This window comes from Neocloeon triangulifer, unplaced genomic scaffold (assembly GCF_031216515.1).
Source record: "Neocloeon triangulifer isolate White Clay Creek 2 clone unplaced genomic scaffold, ASM3121651v1 ptg000014l, whole genome shotgun sequence".
In the NCBI taxonomy this organism is placed as follows: Eukaryota; Metazoa; Arthropoda; class Insecta; order Ephemeroptera; family Baetidae; genus Neocloeon; species Neocloeon triangulifer.
This window is the reverse complement of record NW_026775556.1, coordinates 18748759-18766322: the sequence shown is the minus strand read 5'-3', so window position 1 is coordinate 18766322 and position 17564 is coordinate 18748759. Positions and strand designations below refer to the sequence as shown.

The 17564-nt window shown below is 37.3% G+C and overlaps 2 protein-coding genes across 5 annotated transcripts; one reads left to right on the top strand and one right to left on the bottom strand.

The window, feature by feature from the left end:
• Positions 1 to 1803: 1803 nt before the first annotated feature.
• LOC132201457 (sister chromatid cohesion protein PDS5 homolog A) lies at positions 1804 to 9258 on the bottom strand. 4 transcript variants are annotated; one of them, XM_059627631.1, is made up of 24 exons: positions 9134 to 9258; positions 8249 to 8389; positions 7996 to 8196; positions 7755 to 7939; positions 7400 to 7607; positions 7089 to 7348; positions 6783 to 7029; positions 6565 to 6716; positions 6358 to 6504; positions 6064 to 6301; positions 5895 to 6008; positions 5443 to 5835; positions 5160 to 5390; positions 4970 to 5103; positions 4796 to 4919; positions 4526 to 4742; positions 4208 to 4473; positions 3874 to 4146; positions 3737 to 3781; positions 3472 to 3598; positions 3240 to 3417; positions 2870 to 3186; positions 2699 to 2813; positions 1804 to 2640 (listed from the first exon to the last, which is right to left on the bottom strand). In XM_059627631.1, the coding sequence occupies exons 2-24, from the start codon at positions 8351 to 8353 to the stop codon at positions 2493 to 2495; spliced, it is 4425 nt and encodes a 1474-aa protein (XP_059483614.1). In that variant the 5' UTR covers positions 8354 to 8389; positions 9134 to 9258; the 3' UTR covers positions 1804 to 2492. The 4 variants fall into 4 exon arrangements, with proteins under 4 accessions (XP_059483614.1, XP_059483615.1, XP_059483616.1 ...); XM_059627632.1 differs by having other exon boundaries at positions 2870 to 3183; XM_059627633.1 differs by having other exon boundaries at positions 3880 to 4146.
• A 3397-nt stretch (positions 9259 to 12655) lies between these two features.
• Positions 12656 to 16995, top strand: LOC132200500 (luciferin sulfotransferase-like). The gene is made up of 7 exons (XM_059625999.1): positions 12656 to 12810; positions 14065 to 14263; positions 15072 to 15168; positions 15645 to 15798; positions 15857 to 15977; positions 16037 to 16131; positions 16277 to 16995. The coding sequence occupies exons 2-7, from the start codon at positions 14065 to 14067 to the stop codon at positions 16595 to 16597; spliced, it is 987 nt and encodes a 328-aa protein (XP_059481982.1). The 5' UTR covers positions 12656 to 12810; the 3' UTR covers positions 16598 to 16995.
• Positions 16996 to 17564: the final 569 nt, after the last annotated feature.

Genomic DNA, 17564 nt, shown 5'->3' with positions numbered 1-17564 from the left:
GATTTTGGGATTTAACGCGTTTTAAAATTTACGTGTAATTTTAATATGAATAATCAGCAGAAAAACTAGAATGGAATAATCTCTATACATCATATCAAAATTATTCATAATCAATTAAAAAAATTTAAGAAGTTAAATGTTAAAATTATAAATTCAAATTCTCTTTGAACTTTTTGATCATTTTATACATTATTTTCATTTTTTTTAATTATTGAAGTTATTAATCGGAAGAATTTCACTAAATTTATCTACGAAGCTAAAAAATTTTGGAAAATAGAACGTGTTGAAGTAAAGAAAAATGCTGAAAAATACCGCTCAAAGCAAGCACATAATATATCACATAATATGTTATATATGTTATATATTATATCAGAACTTGCTTAGAGCCATAATAATCGTTATTCGATTCTAAGCTGCTTTCGTCATCTGCATCTTTTGGCAACAGTCTCTATATGTAAAAAAACCTTGGCCGTCCTTGGACCAGCGAACAGCCCTTGAATCCAATTTCGCGCCTGCCAGCAGTGCCAGCACGTTGCGGCAACCAGAAGGTCAGCCACGTGATGCCGGTTGCCTACCTTCACTTTGGCGCTCTTCAACTGCAGATCATTATTTTTATTTTTGTCAAAGGGCCACGCCCCTTCACTGCGGAAAAAAATGGCCGCACGTTTGGTGCAAACTTTGACAAAAGCTAGGCTTCTGACGGCCGCACCGCGGCCGCTGGCCTCCGGACAGGCGGCCAGGAAAGCGGTGACCAAGCCTACGGGCGCGTACCTCGAAGAGCCGGAGCGGCAGCCGTACGGCTTGTTCGGAGTGGCCGTGACCGTGTGCTTGGGGCTCTTCATTGGGGCTGCCATCAGCCAGAACATTGCCAGCTTTTTGGAAGAAAACGAGCTGTTTGTCCCCTCGGACGACGACGACGACGATGACTGAAGACCCTGTTATTATGGGTAAACTTGTCACCATTGATTTTGGGGTCACATTTATTTCACAAATAATAATTTGAATAAAATCAAAAGAGACCAAACGTCAGAAATTTTAAGTTGTTTAGCCCCGCCTGTTTGATTTTTATGAATCATTTTATAATTATTTTGTAGATAAATTTACTGACGTCAGATCTACTATTAATCTAGTGTAAACATAGATAATTATTTTTTAACATCTACTTTCTTGAAAATAACGTTTAATAAAATCCACACATTCCACACCAAGAACTTTTCATCGATTTATTATCTCCCCATAATTAATTAAAGATCAATAAAATAGTTTTTGGGTTGCACGCAAACCGGCAAGGAAATTTAATTTTATCTTTTTTATTTTTTCTAGGTCGCACAAAAACGATAAATGCTACATAATGTACTCGTGTTTGAATTTGGACAACCTGCCCGGAGCTATGCTGATCAAAGATGCTGGAGTGAATTAATAAATAATGGATATATATTGCAACATAATGCCTGGGAGAAGTCATTGCACTGAATTTTGATAAGTGAGACGGCTGAGAACTTTTTGCTGTTTGATCAGCCCCTGAGTACCTTTTTTAATTCATAAACATAAAATAACATTATTACAATGTTGATGTGGGAGTTGAGCTCCACTAACCAAGTGATCTACTCTGTTGTTGAAAGCATCACCATAATTACACACTCTATATTGTATGTTGAATACTGGATTAAAAATGTAACATAATCTTGCAGTTTGAAATCAAAATTTGTCGTAGAAGTTTATTTTAAATTCATGTAAATATTAAAAATATTTCTACTGGGTTAATTTCATAGATGATGAAGTGTTCCTAAATAATATCTGAGCTTTTGTGTCACTTTAAAAGGACTTCCACCTTCTTTAATTTGTATTTTGTTGACATTATTTACTTTTTAAGGACCATTATTTATTTTGTTTGCTATTCTGTACAAAGTACGTCGAGGAATAAAAGAGTTGATTGTTGCCAAAGTTATCAAAATTAAGTGTTTTTTTCTTTCTTGTTAACAAAGAAAAGTTTTTATTGTGTAGATTAATTTCTGTGAAGTTGACCTTTATTTCCATAAAAATGATAGATGACAAGAAACTAAAGAAAATGCAGCGAAGTACTAAATGTAACGGAAACGAGTGTCACAATGATCCTAGAAGTTTGGTTCTCTACATTTATAAGAAAGCAGTTTTTTAGTCTGAAAAATATATAAGCCTCGCTTCCACATAAAATTAAGGAAATGTGAAACAAACACTATCCAAAATACAACTAGACAATAATATAATCGTTACAATTGTAGCAATTTTATACACTTTGGATTTGCACTAATGCGGATGAACAGATGACAATATCATCCCGAAAAATCTTCAAAAATAAGGCGCAAAAATGCTGTTGGCTGTCAAAGTTACCAACTGCCTAATATTGTGTTTTATGAAATGATTCCTCTATAGAACTTGCCGGTACTGTTTAGAAAAGTGTCACCTTGTACAAGTCTCTGGTTGAGAATCGAAGCACTGACGGCGAGAGTACGTTAGCTCGAAGCTTGTCGTGTCTGACGAGTCGAGTGGCGCACAGGGGCAGCACTCGCTGGAGGTTCTTCCTTCTTTCGCCCAGTCGTCTTTTTATCTTCCTTTTTCTCCTCCTCTTTGGCAGCTACACCATTTGACACACTCTTGCGGCTGCAAACAGAGGTTTTAAATAGAAAAGGTAATAGATTTATTTTAGTGAAATCCTTACGTTGTTTTAGCTACCGGTGCTGGTTTCTCAGGCACCTTCTCCGGTTCAGGTTCCTTAACAACTTTAGGTCTTCCCCTCTTCCGCTTTTCGGCAGGCTCATCCATCTCATCAGAAGCTAAAAAATATTAAAAGTCATACAATCTGACATATAAAGTTTTGATAGAGACAAACATTTTGTGTCCTTGTCGTTAGAATTTGAAGTGCTTGGGGTGGAGGGTGTACTTGTTGGTGTCGTTGAGTCTTTTCTTGGCCTGCCTCTTTTCTTCACAGGCTCAGTCACCTCGGGCTCAGTGTCAGACAAAGGAGGGGTTGGTGACTTTGTCGTGTTGACGGCCGTGAGAGGCTGCTTTCGAGCCCTGCCTCTGGTTTTGGTGACCGGTTTTACTTCTTCAGGCTCCTCCACTGTCTCAGACTTTTCCGCTTCCTTCTCCTCTCCCTCTTCTTTGTCAGATTCCTCCTCAGTTGGGGGCTGTTGTTTTCTCTTTCTACTGTAAACATATTTAATTGGTTAATTTGTGATGAGACTAAATTATGTTCTTACTTATAGCTTTTGGTTGCTCTGCGTTCGATTTCGTCTGAGCTAGGAATTTCGTCCTCGTCAATCTCCTGACTGGACTTGCCATCTTCGTCATCCTCCCTTGACGGAGATGGAGACTGGCTTTTGCGGGCCCTGCCTCGTTTGGCGTCTCCCTTCTGCTGACCATACTTTCTGTTTGCAACTGTTTTATTTTCTAAGTTAGTTTTGAGGATGTGAGAAAATATCAGTAATTTACCAGGCATGACCTTCACTGTACTACTGGTGGTGGGGGTTGAGCTGGCCGATGATGTCAAGCATGGCTTCTTAGCCACTGGCTCATCATCGGAGGCAGTTGAGGCTGCTGCCTGAGAGGAATCTTCGTCCTAATTAACAACAATTATTTAAAATTGAAGTTAAAAATAAATGTTGGAAAGAAGGAAGAGAAATAGACAAACACAAATGAATACTAAGAAACATGCAGAGGAGTGGAATAAAAGTATATAGTTGTAGAAGAAAGTCACCTCAAAACCGGGCAGCTGTATTTTAGTGTCTGAAGTTTGCATCGGCTGTAACATAAAATGTAGAAAAACATGTAAAAATACAATTATTCAAATATACAAGTCAAGTTAAAATCTGAATTTATGAAAATGTTTCTTACGCTCACCACATCAATGCTGTTGGAATCTTGACTGTCGTTGGGGTTCTTCCGTTTGCTCTTTGGGGGAGCCTGCGTTGGTGTAACGTTCTTCTTCATGTGCTGCACAGTGAATTCCAGAGGAACATAGACTTTGTGGTTGATGTAATTGGGGTCGTCACCTCTCTTGAAATACATTGGGGGAACTCGAGGCATTGTCGGGTACTTCTTCATTTCATAGTTAGTCGTCTTTGACATTACAAGGCCCATGGCAATGTCACAAACTGCCCAAAGTTTCTGTTGAAATAATGAAAAAGTCAGACGAGTTTAAAAAAAATTTTCAAATCAAAATATTTACGTGATTGGTCAGGTCATCTGTTGGGTTAACCGCGTCAAAGTGGTTTTTCATTCTCTCTATCAGACTCTTGTAAAAGCCAAAGCAGTAGTTGTCGTTGCGCATCATCAGCGGCTCCAGGATGAACCAGAGGCACTTTTGCACTCGCTGCAGTTGGATCTTGTTGTCGGGAGCTCGGAACTCCGGATCGTGAGCCAAAACAGGCACCGCAAACACCAGCATGAAGTCTGGCATCAAATGGGGCAGTTGGTTCAAGGCTCTCTCGACAGCTAATGGAAAGGATAATGTCAACAAGTTTAGCTAAATGATATATTAACTCACATCCAGAAAGAGTGACTGCCTTGATATAGTCCCTTCTCCTCTGTATGTCCGACACCATATACTCCTGGATTGCCTTCCTTAGCTTTATATCTGGCTCAGCACCAGCAAGGGCATAGTAGCCCATGAAGTCTAAAGGAAGGCACTTGAGGGGAATGCGTCGTGACAGTCCTTGATGCAGCTTTGTGGCAAACCGCTCCCGCACTTGGGGAACTTCATCCTAAAATTTGATTTATATATCAAGAGGTTTTCAATTGAGGTTAAAAAACATGCCTGCATCAACTGTGAAAGATTAAAAAACTGAGTTGCGTTGAACTGATCTCCGACACCTTTCTGCTCGCAAATTTTCAACATTGCACATCCTGCACCAAGTCTCAGCCAAGATTTTTCAGCAACACTGTAATTCAAATTTAGTGTTTAATGAAATAAAATTATAAGTAGTGTTACCTCAATCTATTTTCCTCTAGCAAGTCACCCTTATTGACTATGAAAGCGTCAATCATCCTGAATGTTTTAAAAGCGCTGACTGTATCGTCCTTGAGGCCAAGCAGCCACAAAGCCATAGTCTTTAATCCTTTCAGCTAAATTGAAATAAAACAATAAGCACAGGAAGATTGAAAGCTCAATAAATAAATACTTTGCAAATTGTGTCATGGGGAAGATCTTCCTCCTTGCACCAGTTGTCTGGGCAATCATGGTAACGTCCATCAGATCTGTCTTTCATCAGCAACTCCTTGACAATTTTCCTGGAGATTGTGTTCTTGACAATGACAGGGAATGTCTGAGGAGCATTGTATGCAAGGTGTCCAAGAGCAACAATTGCTGTCAGGTAGTGAGGATTACTTGGATCGAGGTTATCTCGTATTTGCTGGAAGAAATATTGCTAGATTACCTTGCTAGTTAAGTTAAAAATTGTTTACCTCCATGATTTTTGAGAATACTCCTTCCATATTTTCAATTGTGTTGTGGAAGAGGCATCTGATGGCATGCTTGGCATCTTTAGGTCCTCCAGTTCCACACAGCTGCTGACATTTAGGCACCAGGGTGCGCATCAAATCTGGGAACGCCTCTCCAATAGGCTTAAATTTTCCAATCAGAGTGAGGATGGTCAACACTAAAGGCGCAACGTCGTCCAAGTCCAGGAGGGAAATCAGGTGGGCGATGACATCCTCATGCAGGAAGTGTGACGGGAAAACAAACGCAAGAACTTTCAGGAGGTTCAGGCCCCTTTCTCCGGCATTTTGGGGATTCAAATGCAGCTCTTCCATTAGATTTTCATGCTTGATGCATTGCTCAACATAACCAACAAGCACCTAGAATAATGAACAAATAAATATTTATTCGAAATAATTAATTGAAATATAATTAATACCTTGATGGCATCATGATCAACCATAACAGAGGAAGTTCTTTCCAACAACATTTTTACAGTGTTATAATACAAGTTTGTCATTACTGGCTGGCCAAGTCTCTTGAGAATTTGAGACTGCAAGAAATTTGTTAATTACATTATCTTCTACACTTCAACCGACTTTTCGTACCATGACGTCAGAGCACGTCTTGCAGCTGACTGATGGGTTCATAACAGTTTCCATCATTTGCAGCAGAGAAGAGTCCTTTGACATGTGTGCTGAGAATTTCCTCAGAAATTCGTGAGCCTTGACAGGCTCAGGCAGATGTTTAGAGAGCTGAACTATTTTGGCATTGAGTTCCTTGTCACGCTCATCGTCTGCGTTTTTATTTTGAAGATCAAGGACCTCAGACACAAGTTTCCGAATGCTAAAAAAGACATTTAAAATTCAAACAGTTAATTCCAACAAAGATGTATAGCTCACGAAAGCTGCAGTTTTTGTAGTTCAATGAATGCTTTGGTGGCATTTTCATCTACTGTTCCAAGTAGATAGTAAAGTTTCTTCATTCGCTCATCAGTTGGCAATGTGAACGGAACCAAGCAAGTGTTCAGCAGTTTTTCAACCATTAGCCTATATTTAGAAATTTACAGTTACGGTATGTTTTGAACTACAAGAAGGGCTCAGACTCACTTGTCATCAAGACCAGGCATGTAGTAGCAATGCAGAATTTTGTCCTTGATCCAAGTGACCGCCTTTTTGGTTGCCTCAGGTACATCTTGCTCCATCAGATGGGCTTTATAGATCATTGCAAGACCACTCATGGCTTCTCGACGAATTTTGAACTGAGGGAGAAGTATATTTATATTTTAGAGAAATTTCCTAATATATTTTATATTTAGAAAGCATACCTTCTTGTCAAGGGTGCGTTCACGAACAAAATCAAGCAGGTCCTCACTATCAGAAACAACACTGAAGTCTCTCTTGGCAGTGGCGACAATAGCCATGACAACCTCATATCGAACATGCTCTTCCGCATCATGCTGTCGCAGCTTCAGGGTTTGAGTTATGTCTTGACGGAGTTCAGGGTGGTTCAGGAGGAAATGCATTGAATATTGAACACACTTAGTGCGTATTGCCACACTTATGTCGTTGTACCTTTAATTGAGAATTCTAATTAATATCCATGCCTATGAAAATAAAAGCTCGTAATTCACCTTCCTAAGAAAGCCTGCCACAGAGGTCTGTGGTGTATAGCAAGGGTGGAATCCTTTTCAGAGAACATCCGAGCTAATAGGGAAACAGCTCCAAGGCGCTCCTTCTCATCAGGAGACTTGAGCTTGAACTCGAGCTGTGGCAAAACAGCCAGCAGCACTGTTGGACAAATATGGTTCAGCTCGTAGATCAAATCATAGACTTTGCCAGAAATTGATAGTTCCTTGTTCGGCTGTCCCAAGATCAGCACTTGGTTGAAGAACTAGATATTAAAAATTTAGAAATGGTTCTTCATAAACAAAGAGAGCATTACTGTTTGAATATAAGACTCAAGGGTGTCGGAGCATTTCACAATTAGTTCTTTGGCCAGCAGATATGCATTCTTTTTGGTGGACTTGCTTGGTTCAACAATGTTTATCAAAATGGTGTCCAATAAATTATTAGAGACGCTGTCAGACTCTGTGATCAGAGGACACAAGACGTCAAGCATAAAACTCTTCACTTTTCCAGAATGTTCGTCACTGCAAAATGAAGGAAAGTTTAGTTATATAAACTTTTAATTTCAGCATAGATTAATTTTTCAAGTTTGCACTACATTATTTTTAAATAATTGCACTAAATTTCCAATTCTAATATAAAAATTAATCATTAAAATAATCTTCACTTACTTTACAATACGAAACATCAGCTGGAAGAGATTGCAGAAGATTTCCTGACAATCGTCAAGTTCAAAGCACATGTTGAATGACTTCACGTAGGCTAAGTTCTCAAGCAGGTAGAAATACCTTTTGAACGCCGGATCTTTAGGATCCTTTAATCCTGACAACTGCTTGATGAGGAACATGAAAATTTCCTGAAAAAGACCACGGTTAAAAAACAACCGCAAGTTTAAAAAATCTCTTTTCAAACCTTGACTTGCTCAGGGTCTTTGTAGGGCGCTTCTGGAGCATAGACTCGCAGAACGTCTGCAATGCAACAGGCAATCAGCAGTTGCACATCCTTGCTGGGATGCAGCAAGAAGTATTCCGAAGCCAAATGAAGGGCCAGCGGAACAAATTCATGATAGGCGCCTTCGTCTTGTCCCATCGACTGGAAAGTGTGAGCCAACGTCTAAAGGAAAATATTTTTAGTTTCTGTTGCTGTTTTATGTGAATTCTCATACCTTGAGACGTCGAATAAGTTCGTCGGGGGAAAGGTCCTCTTTGACCTCTCGGCAACCGCTTGGGTAGACCAAAGCGGTCGAACCTTCACCTACTCCACGAGGCATTTTTCAGCAGTGTCGACTCACTCTCTCATAACACACCTGGAAAGAAGCAAATTTTGATTAGATTCATAAAATTATGAATAATTAAAAAAAAATCAAAGTATTTTAAATTGTTTTGAACAGAGTCAAAAGGTTCTGAAAATGGAACAATAGGGGCGGAAAATGCAATTCCCGCTGAATTTTGTTCAGAATTGGCGACGTCATACATGATACGGCCCTATAAGCAGCGGGTTGTTTACAAAACAGAGCAAAATCGATGAGAAAATGCGCAAAAGATCGGCCAAAATGCTCGCTATGAATCTAAAAAGCACACAAATGTGATTGAAATTCGCAAGGGCATGATTATTTGAGTGATCAAAGTCATCGTGCGGGTTCTGCCGATTGAGAAAATTCAAAATTCGGTTTGTTTTGACACGGCCATAGAAGCGAAGTGAGCATCGATATCCCCGTTGAGGAACCCAAGCCAAACTTTGGCATCAGTTTATGGCGACGGTCGCCGCTCTGCCGGTCCGAAGTAGGCGATTTTATTTGCCAAAATTTCACCAGTGTCGAATGATGCCGAAATTGAAGCCGAATCGGCAAAATTAATCTGAACGCCACAAGTTGACGAACCGATCATGAACTTCTTGAGCAAAAGATGGCACCATTCGCCATTTTAGCGGCCCCTACTTTCGGACGCAAAAATTTCGGCCAGGTCGACACCGGCCTCGGTGCGAATGCGTTCGGCCAGAAGAGAAGGTCGAAAAGTACAAATTGAGTGCGAGAATTCCGGGAAAAACTCACCAATACAGTGGAAAATTGGACGAAAACTTTTCGGTCGACGAACGCTTCGTTTCTTGAATTACGCCAGATGGCACTGCGGAAGGGCAACATCGAAAACCCGGGATATTCCCGTTAGTGTTGCCAACTGCGGAGAAATTGTCGTGACTCCGGAACGGGATAATCGGGAGAGGGTCGTTGGAGCAGAAAAGATTTAGGCGTGTACTCTGTACTCATCCATGCAGAGTAGATTGTTATAGCGTTATTATATAGCATTGTAATTGAACACAGAAGATAATAATTTATTCTTTATTCAAATAAGTGTTTGTCTTTAGTATTTAAATTTTTCTGAATTTTTTGATATTTTGAAGTTTAGTGCATTGAGATTGAGTTGAATTTTAACATTCGGATCTGTGTATGTATTACACTATTTTAATTGATTTTAATAATAGCAAATTGCTTGAAACAAAATTTACAAAATACAATTTTACATTTTTTATTTAATTTTTTGTTAATGCGCCACAAGAGAAAGGAAAAAAACGGAATAAATGATTTTTTATACCAAATTTAAAGATATGTAGGTTGAATTTAGATTTTGTTTGATGTTATCAACATTAATTGCCTCCTTGCTGTTATTTGTAATTTAAAACAAATTAAAGTTTGTTATGCGTATTATTATAAATTTTTTCCCCTGCAGCCATGAGCACAGCGCTGTATACAACTTGCAGAACATGCATGCAAAGCTAATTGCATAATATTTTTCATGCTGCTTTTGATCACGACATCACGTTTTTATCAAATTTTACTAGCCTAATCAATTATTGAAATCAGTAATTTTTAATTATTTTTCGATACATTGCTTGTCGGCTCAACCTCGGTTTTTCAATTTTGTCAAATTTTTCAATTAATTAGGTCTAGTGTTTTTAAATTTGATTGTTAAGTAATATTGATTAATATTTACGTGAATATTTTTATGTTTGAATACAAATTAGCACCATGCGCAACTCGAATTCACACTTCGATTTCTCTTAATCTACAGGACATGAGGACAGGTCACTTGCAATACAAGTTTCTTTTATTAAGAACATAAAACCAAGAGCCGAATTTCTCCTGTCGATCAATCTTGACAGACACAGGAAAGATGAGACCGAAGAGATTATAAAAAGCCGCAGTAGGTTGTTTCGCAGTTCAGTAATTGCAAATTGTTGCTGAGATGGCTATCAGTGACGATGTTCTATTGCGATGGGATTCAATTCATTAATTATGCCGTCAGAGAGACTTGTTTGAGCTCGATCATTCAATTTTATTAGCGTTATACATTAAAAAATGGAGATATAAATATAAAATAATAATTTAAAATTTAATCTTTAGAAGAAAAATGACAATCATTTTTTTTTTTAGATTCAAAGGTAAATTTAATTTATTTATCTATTTCTAACGCAATTACAACGCAAAATAATATTCATTTTTCACATTTTGAAAGTGGATAATTGAGGAAAAATAAGTATGGACAAAGAAATATATAAGGAGAGAATCAAACGCTTAACATCAGAGATTATTTGGGACTGGTCTAAAAAAACAAGAGGCCTAAATCCATAACTAGAGACGTGGTCCTCGAACCTTCGATTGGGTACGCAAAGGAGATGCAGAACCCGGAAAGGCACACGTGATCCCACCTACCGCGTACTTTCCTCGCGTGACCCGTCGGCCCCACATATTGGTCACTGCAGTGTTGCATTAATGCCGAATTTTCTCGACGCGCCTCAACGATGAGCGCGACGTACCAAAAGTAGGAGAAAGAAGAACTTGTGTAGAAAGTGGTAATAATTTTCTCCAACAAGCTGCACCTTGGCGGCTTTTCCCTCTGAAACAACCTTTTCGGCGGCGTTAAAAGTTGGACCACTTGTCTTTTCACATATATCCGTATCACCGATTCGGTTCCTTCGCAGACAGCACGTGCGTGTGTAAAGAGAAGATCATGGCGAGCGAACCTTTTTTATGGAGTGAAAAAAACTGGCCGTCTCTTCTTTACATATTTAAAATAAAATTAACTATATTATTTTTATTATTAAAATCAATTAAAAACATTTTGATTTTTCTTCTATATTATAATTTTTAAGTGTTTTATTTTAATGTTGTTAATTTTCAGTCTACTATTTTACTTTAAAACAAAAATAATTTAATTTTGTTGTTGGAAAAAGCTGATTGATAAAATTAATATATTTTAATGGAAAATAATTTTACAATTTATGTGACACACAAAACAATTGTTTTCATATACAATGCTAAAAGCAAAATTATTACAAATTGCGCAGTTTGTAATGTCATACTTTATTTCATGAATTTGCCTATGTTGCAAAGAAAAACACACTCAATAATTGATTAAACACACTTTACCTTCAGAAGTACAAATCTGGTGCTCTTTAGAGTCTTTAGCGCACTGCTTGATGTGCTATATAGGATCCTTAAGCATCAAGCATCAGTTTAGCTACAATGGGGTTGTCTCTGCAATATAAAGATTTATTTGTGCGTATTTCCTACGTATTACCGCAACATCAAATATTGGAGAAAGCACGCAACTCAATCAATTTAAGAAGTGCAAACTTTGTGTATAAAAAAACCATTACCCTTTACGCTGAAGTATAACGACGTGAAGTAAAAAATGTTCCCGAAAGTTCATTAAGTTAATTCATTTAGAAATGCTCTTACCATGAAAATGGGCGCAAATTATTACATAATAAAAGTTTCTGAATTTAGAGGTAAAAAAATTATGCTCAAGGAAGTGAGTGCTGGTCAGCTTAGAAACGATTTCAGAGAAGCAGGAAAAAACAGAGGTGCAAGCAAATATTACAATTCTTCAAAAGTAATTCGACTCTCTACAAATATAATTGAACCACTTTCCATTTTAATGACTGCGGTTTGTTGATTACGATTACACTTTTAGCAAAGGACTGCTATGATCGCTGGCATCTGAGATTCTCTTCACAGATTATTTTCTGAAAGATATCATGCGCTTAAATCATTTAGCATACCAACCAAAACTAACACCATTGTTTTCATTTTTCATAATATGAGATCACTGGCGCGTAATATGATAATTAATTTTTCTAAATTAGTATTGATAAATGACAAATGGAGTAAAACCAAGTTTTTAAAGCGACCCTCTGAATTAAATTCATGAGCAATATAATTCCAATCAATTTCTTTAGCAAGGTGCGTTAGCAATAAGTATGTACTCCAAGTTTTATCACTTTTCAACTAAATGAAAAAATGAAAAACCTTTGTGGTATGGCATCTGATGGAAAAATTAAAATAGCAAAGAAAGTTTCTATAAAATAATTGCTTTAAATTTTTTTTATTCATCTTCACATTTCTCTTCCAAATTATTAAGCAGTGAGTGGCCCACAGCTTTGCAAAGGGCCTGTTTGCTGCATTCAATTAACCGTTAAGACTCAAACACGGTCAGAATCAGAGAGGAAGAGAAAGTAAAATATAGTATTTTGCCGGCCGTCCCATCATCTCGTTTGGACCAGCCGCGCGCCACCACTAACAATCGGAGGCACCGCCGAAAGACCAATATTTTTTTTTCGTTTTCCCCCACGAAACCCTGTAGGCACCGCTTGGATTTCAGGAAGACCCACATTTTCTCTCAGTTTTCAAGACACCTCTACCTGCGATTCATCTCCACGATTGTAGCACAGGTAGGATAACTCTTTCTTAATTACTTTGGTGGATTGATTTTTTTACTGCATCCGCAGCATTGCAAAGCTGTAGAAGAGTTAACCAGTTCAATCCCATATTTTTATCAATTTGTAGACATTATTTTATTAATTTGCTTTTGATACAGTAATGAACTTTTAAATTAACTAATTAACAGAGAGAAAGTTCAAATTAAATCATTTGAAAATTTTGTTCTTTACTTTATTATCTTATTTTAAGCCCTCTTTAAAATACTGTTTTGGGACTTATAATTTTTTTTTTAAACAATAAATTTAATGCCTATTATCCTTAAGATGTTCCCTACCTGTCTATTTCTGAGGCAAACAAATACCCAAGAGGTCACACCAATCATTAGACACTCATTTATCAAATTGACTCTGCGTAATTGATTTCTTTTTTCTATTGCAACCTTTGACAGCTATATTATTGTTTGCTATGTAATAAAGATTATGCCAGATTATATAACACATTTGCTTTGTTATATACAAAAGATTAAGAAAAAGCAAATAAGCATGAAGTGGCACTTCTGTTGCGGTTAGAAAAAATATTATTGTCTAGGATGAGCTTCTAATATCAAGGGGAAAGCGCGCAAGCCTTTTAAGTTAGAGGACCACCTAAGACAGTATTTGCGTTTGTAATGATGACCATTATGTATATCACATGGTATCTATTAAGAGTTAAATATTTGTCAAAGTAAATTTTTAAATATTTAAAACATATATGCATAAGCATCCTATAAATTAAAATGTTATTATATAACTCACATAACTAAACTGATGCTAATTTTGCCAAACGAAAAATTGCTTGGACAATAATTTATCTGTTTCTATTTGAATTTTTTTAGAATTCGCGGCATGAAAAAAAGATGGAATGTACAAATTTATTTTTTATTAAAATTCATTATAAAGGAGCTCTTGTCACCATCAAACTGATTAAAAACTCTGTAAAGAGAGTCACAAATAACAAGTTTCTTTAGCACAGCTTAGATTACAAATTATTGAGTGAAGGAAGTGAAAAGTTTTGAAATTTTGGAAGTAAGGAGAGTTTTAGGGCCTATAATTGACTTAATTGTCATGTTAAAACTCACACTGCTCTAAATTGTACTTTTTGAGGTTTAGCGGTCAATGATCATGAAATGAGAAATCTGATTGTAAGTGCACCAATATTTGGCTACTTTGCTTTAATTGCATCTCGTGAGAAGCAATTTTTTACAATTTGTGTTCATTGAAACTCAGATGGCGGAACTGAAATTCAACAAGCTTGACGGGCCACTGGGTCAAAAGGTGGACGACCTGTTTGGCGACGACTTGCCCCTTTTAGAAGTTGAGCCTGGCAACATCCTGGTGCCCCCCAAATTCCAGAATTTCGCTGACCGTCTGCTGAACATGAAAGTTCGCCCTGATGACGTTTGGCTTGTCGCTTACCCTAGGACAGGTATATTATTTTTTTCTTTAAAATTATTGCTGCTCAAACTAAAAATCATGTGTAAAATAGTGTTATTTTTTTTATCAACCTTTGAGACAAATTTTGAGCCTCTCATAAAATTAAGCTAATTGATTTTTAATAATAGGATGTGTATGAGAAAACAGAAAGTTCCTTATTTTTCCCTCAGGCTAATGTGCAAGTGAGCGCAAGTTTTTTTTATTGTTTTTTATTCTAGGAACTAACTCGCAATGAATTTTTTTTCGATCATTGATTATATCTTGAGGGTGAGGTTCGCCAGGAGATAGATAATGAATCAAAAGCGACGAAGTATTCTCGGTTGTGCCCGTTGTGCCCAGATCAACATTTCACTAACTAGGATTTTTCCCATTTTAAATTTACAGGCTGGTCTTCAGATAGAAAGTTAGCAGCTCGTTTGCGCTACTTTGAAGACGCGGATATATAATTTTTCTCAACTCTATCCAAAACGCGTGTATAAAGAAAGAGAGAGTGATAGAATATTAGGAGGATTCCATCACTAGACTAGTCCAGTAGACTATTTGATATGCCTGCTCCAGGGCATGTAAAGATTTCGCCTGAAAAAGTTATCTGAAAGAAAACGTTGGCACTCATCAGCTATTTATATTATGCGCTTGATTTTTATTGATTATCTTAATTTATTTTAATTTTATAAATCAAAGCTATATTATGAAATTGTCACATTTTTTGTCATTTGAAATACATCATCAAGAATGAATTGATAATAAGCCTTTTTTTAATACTTTTGCCAAATTTTTAATGTTTGATATTAAATTTTTAGGTAGTTCGTGGATGCAAGAGATGGTCTGGTGCATCGGAAATAACCTGAACTTCCAAAGAGCCGCAAAGTTTCTTTGTCTGCGCGCACCGGTTTTTGAGTAAGTTTCCATTATATGTTAAAATGTATTGGGAGTGACCGCATGCCGCAGAATAGATTGAATATATTTTTATTTTTTAAATTTAATTCAAATTAAATTGCACAACATTAAAGAATATTTGGAATATTTTGCGTATGCAGTAAAAACGACTTGTGAAAATGGAAAGTCGGAAATACAAAAAAATAAGCTCCTGTCAAAGCGGCTCAACGGGCATACGTGCCGTTTTGCAGCTCTGCAGGCCCAGCGGCCAAAACTTGTTGTGTGCATGAATATGTCGTCCCACTTTCCTGCATTAATAAATTTCACACAAGGCACTTGACCTTTGACGTTTGCGACTGCAGCCAAGTTCAAAATATCCTATCACTTTTCAGTTTTTAATTGTGATTTTTTTTAATGCAGCAAATTTTCAAATAAATTGTATTAATTTTGAAAATAAAAATAATATGAGGTTTTAATCAATCTTCTTTACATTAAAGACTCTCTGCCATGCTGAGGCGCGACTCCTCTGGGGTCACTGGCTTGATCGGCGAAACAATTGATCTGGTGGAGCGGATGCCGTCGCCGCGTTTTATCAAATCGTACTTGCCGAAGGAACTGCTGCCGCGACAACTGGAAACTGTCAAGCCTAAAGTGAGATATATGCTAATGCGTCTAATATTTTCACACCAATTAATTAATATAAATGTAGATTATCTACATGTGCCGAAACCCGAAAGAAGTGGCCCCTTCTTACTACGACTTCTGCCGACTATTTTACGACCTTGAGGGACCTTTCGAGGACTTTTGCGAACTCTTCCTGCAAAACAAAGGTTTTAAATAAAAAAAGAAAAACTTTTGAAATTTATTTTCATGCTGTTTTTAATTCTAGTACCAATGGGACCATTCTGGAATCACGTTCTTGGCTTCTGGAAAATCAGGAACGAGCCCAACGTACTTTTCCTGCGCCAAGAGAAAGTCGCAAAGGTTCTTTTCCTTTTTTTTTTTTAAATTTAAAAATTCTTAAAATTCTGTCAAATAATAATATTGCAAGCAACCTGCATAAAAAGGTTATGTGATAAAAGGTTACATAGTTGATAAAATTTTAACATAAATTTTACCTCATTTTTAGGATCACGAATCTACTGTGGACATGGTTTCTAAATTTTTGGGCAAGGACCTGACAACCGAGGGGCGAGAAGCCCTCTTGGACCACATGAGTGACGAGAAAATCAAAGCCAACCCCTCGATCAGCGTGCGGCCGATGCTCGAGTTTCGCAAAAACATGCTGCCCCGCTCTCGCGCCAGCTCCAGCACCTCATCGAGTGGTTCGGAATCGGGTTTGAACCCCAAGCCGGGCATGTTTGAGGCCAGATTGACGGAAGACATGGCCAAGAGGTTCGACGAGTGGGCAAAGAAGAATTTGGAGGGCACTGGACTTTCATTCGATTGAATGTGAAATGAGGTGCGCGCTTTGTTTCTGCGGACAATCTTGGGAGGTGGATGTTTTTCAGATATAAAGGGATACATGGGAAAGGCTTATAAAATAAAATTTATTTAATTGTTTAGATCATCCTAAGCCCAAAACTAATTTCAAATGTGAACGGATAATTTATTTGTTTGATTCAAGTTATTAGCTAATTAAATGAGGGAAGCTTAGAAGTTTTTCGCGTAAAGTATGGGGCTTATAGTTAGTTATTCGTAATAAAATCCTATGCGTGTGCTAATCTTAAAGATTTATCTTATGTTTATTTGTGCTATATTTGAGCTAATTTTTACAAAATTGTTCTGATTTATTTTAAAACTTGTTTTTTTTCTCTTTCTTCATATAAAATAAAGGCCTTTTTTTAGCAATCATTTTCTGTACAAATTTACAAACCGCCCTTGTCGTGCAAATCAATACTCCACTGACTGACTGAGAGCACATGCACGCACGTCGAATTATATTGGGTATTAATAGCTGCGGCTGGCTGAGCGAAATAGAAACCCTGCTAGTTTAGCGGCGCGCACATCACACCGCAATCGCGCATAAACATTCGAATTATTATCGCATAACAAGAGAGAAGGAAATTGAATTTATTGTCTTGGGAGTCGTTCAAGTGTGTTGAACCCATTGTGGAATCCATAAGGCGAAAGGTTTATTTGTGCCGAGAGACCAATAATATGGGTTCGTATGAGCATTGCGGAGAAAAATTCAATGTGCACTGAATTGGCTTCGTCTAATAATAAGACTCGCTGGTTTATATCAGAGAATATTACTCCAAATAAGGCAGATTAATATGGATGGTTTCAATAGGATTGGATGCAATGTTAGACGCATACACAACACAAGAAAAATTGATTTTATCTACAAATCTCTTGCTCTCTTTTCTCAGGGAAATTTTTTTTAGCAGAGTTTGAAAATGTTTGATATTTTCCAA

Coding starts and splice junctions, on each gene's coding strand:
- LOC132201457 (XM_059627631.1), bottom strand. CDS start 8,353: ATGCCTCGTGGAGTAGGTGAAGGTTCGACCGCTTTGGTCTACCCAAGC. Junction 5,104..5,159: donor CCCATGACACAATTTGCAAA/GTATTTATTTAT, acceptor ATTTCAATTTAG/CTGAAAGGATTAAAGACTAT. Junction 2,814..2,869: donor TAACGACAAGGACACAAAAT/GTTTGTCTCTAT, acceptor AATATTTTTTAG/CTTCTGATGAGATGGATGAG.
- LOC132200500 (XM_059625999.1), top strand. CDS start 14,065: ATGGCGGAACTGAAATTCAACAAGCTTGACGGGCCACTGGGTCAAAAG. Junction 15,169..15,644: donor CTGCGCGCACCGGTTTTTGA/GTAAGTTTCCAT, acceptor TTTACATTAAAG/ACTCTCTGCCATGCTGAGGC. Junction 15,799..15,856: donor TGGAAACTGTCAAGCCTAAA/GTGAGATATATG, acceptor ATATAAATGTAG/ATTATCTACATGTGCCGAAA.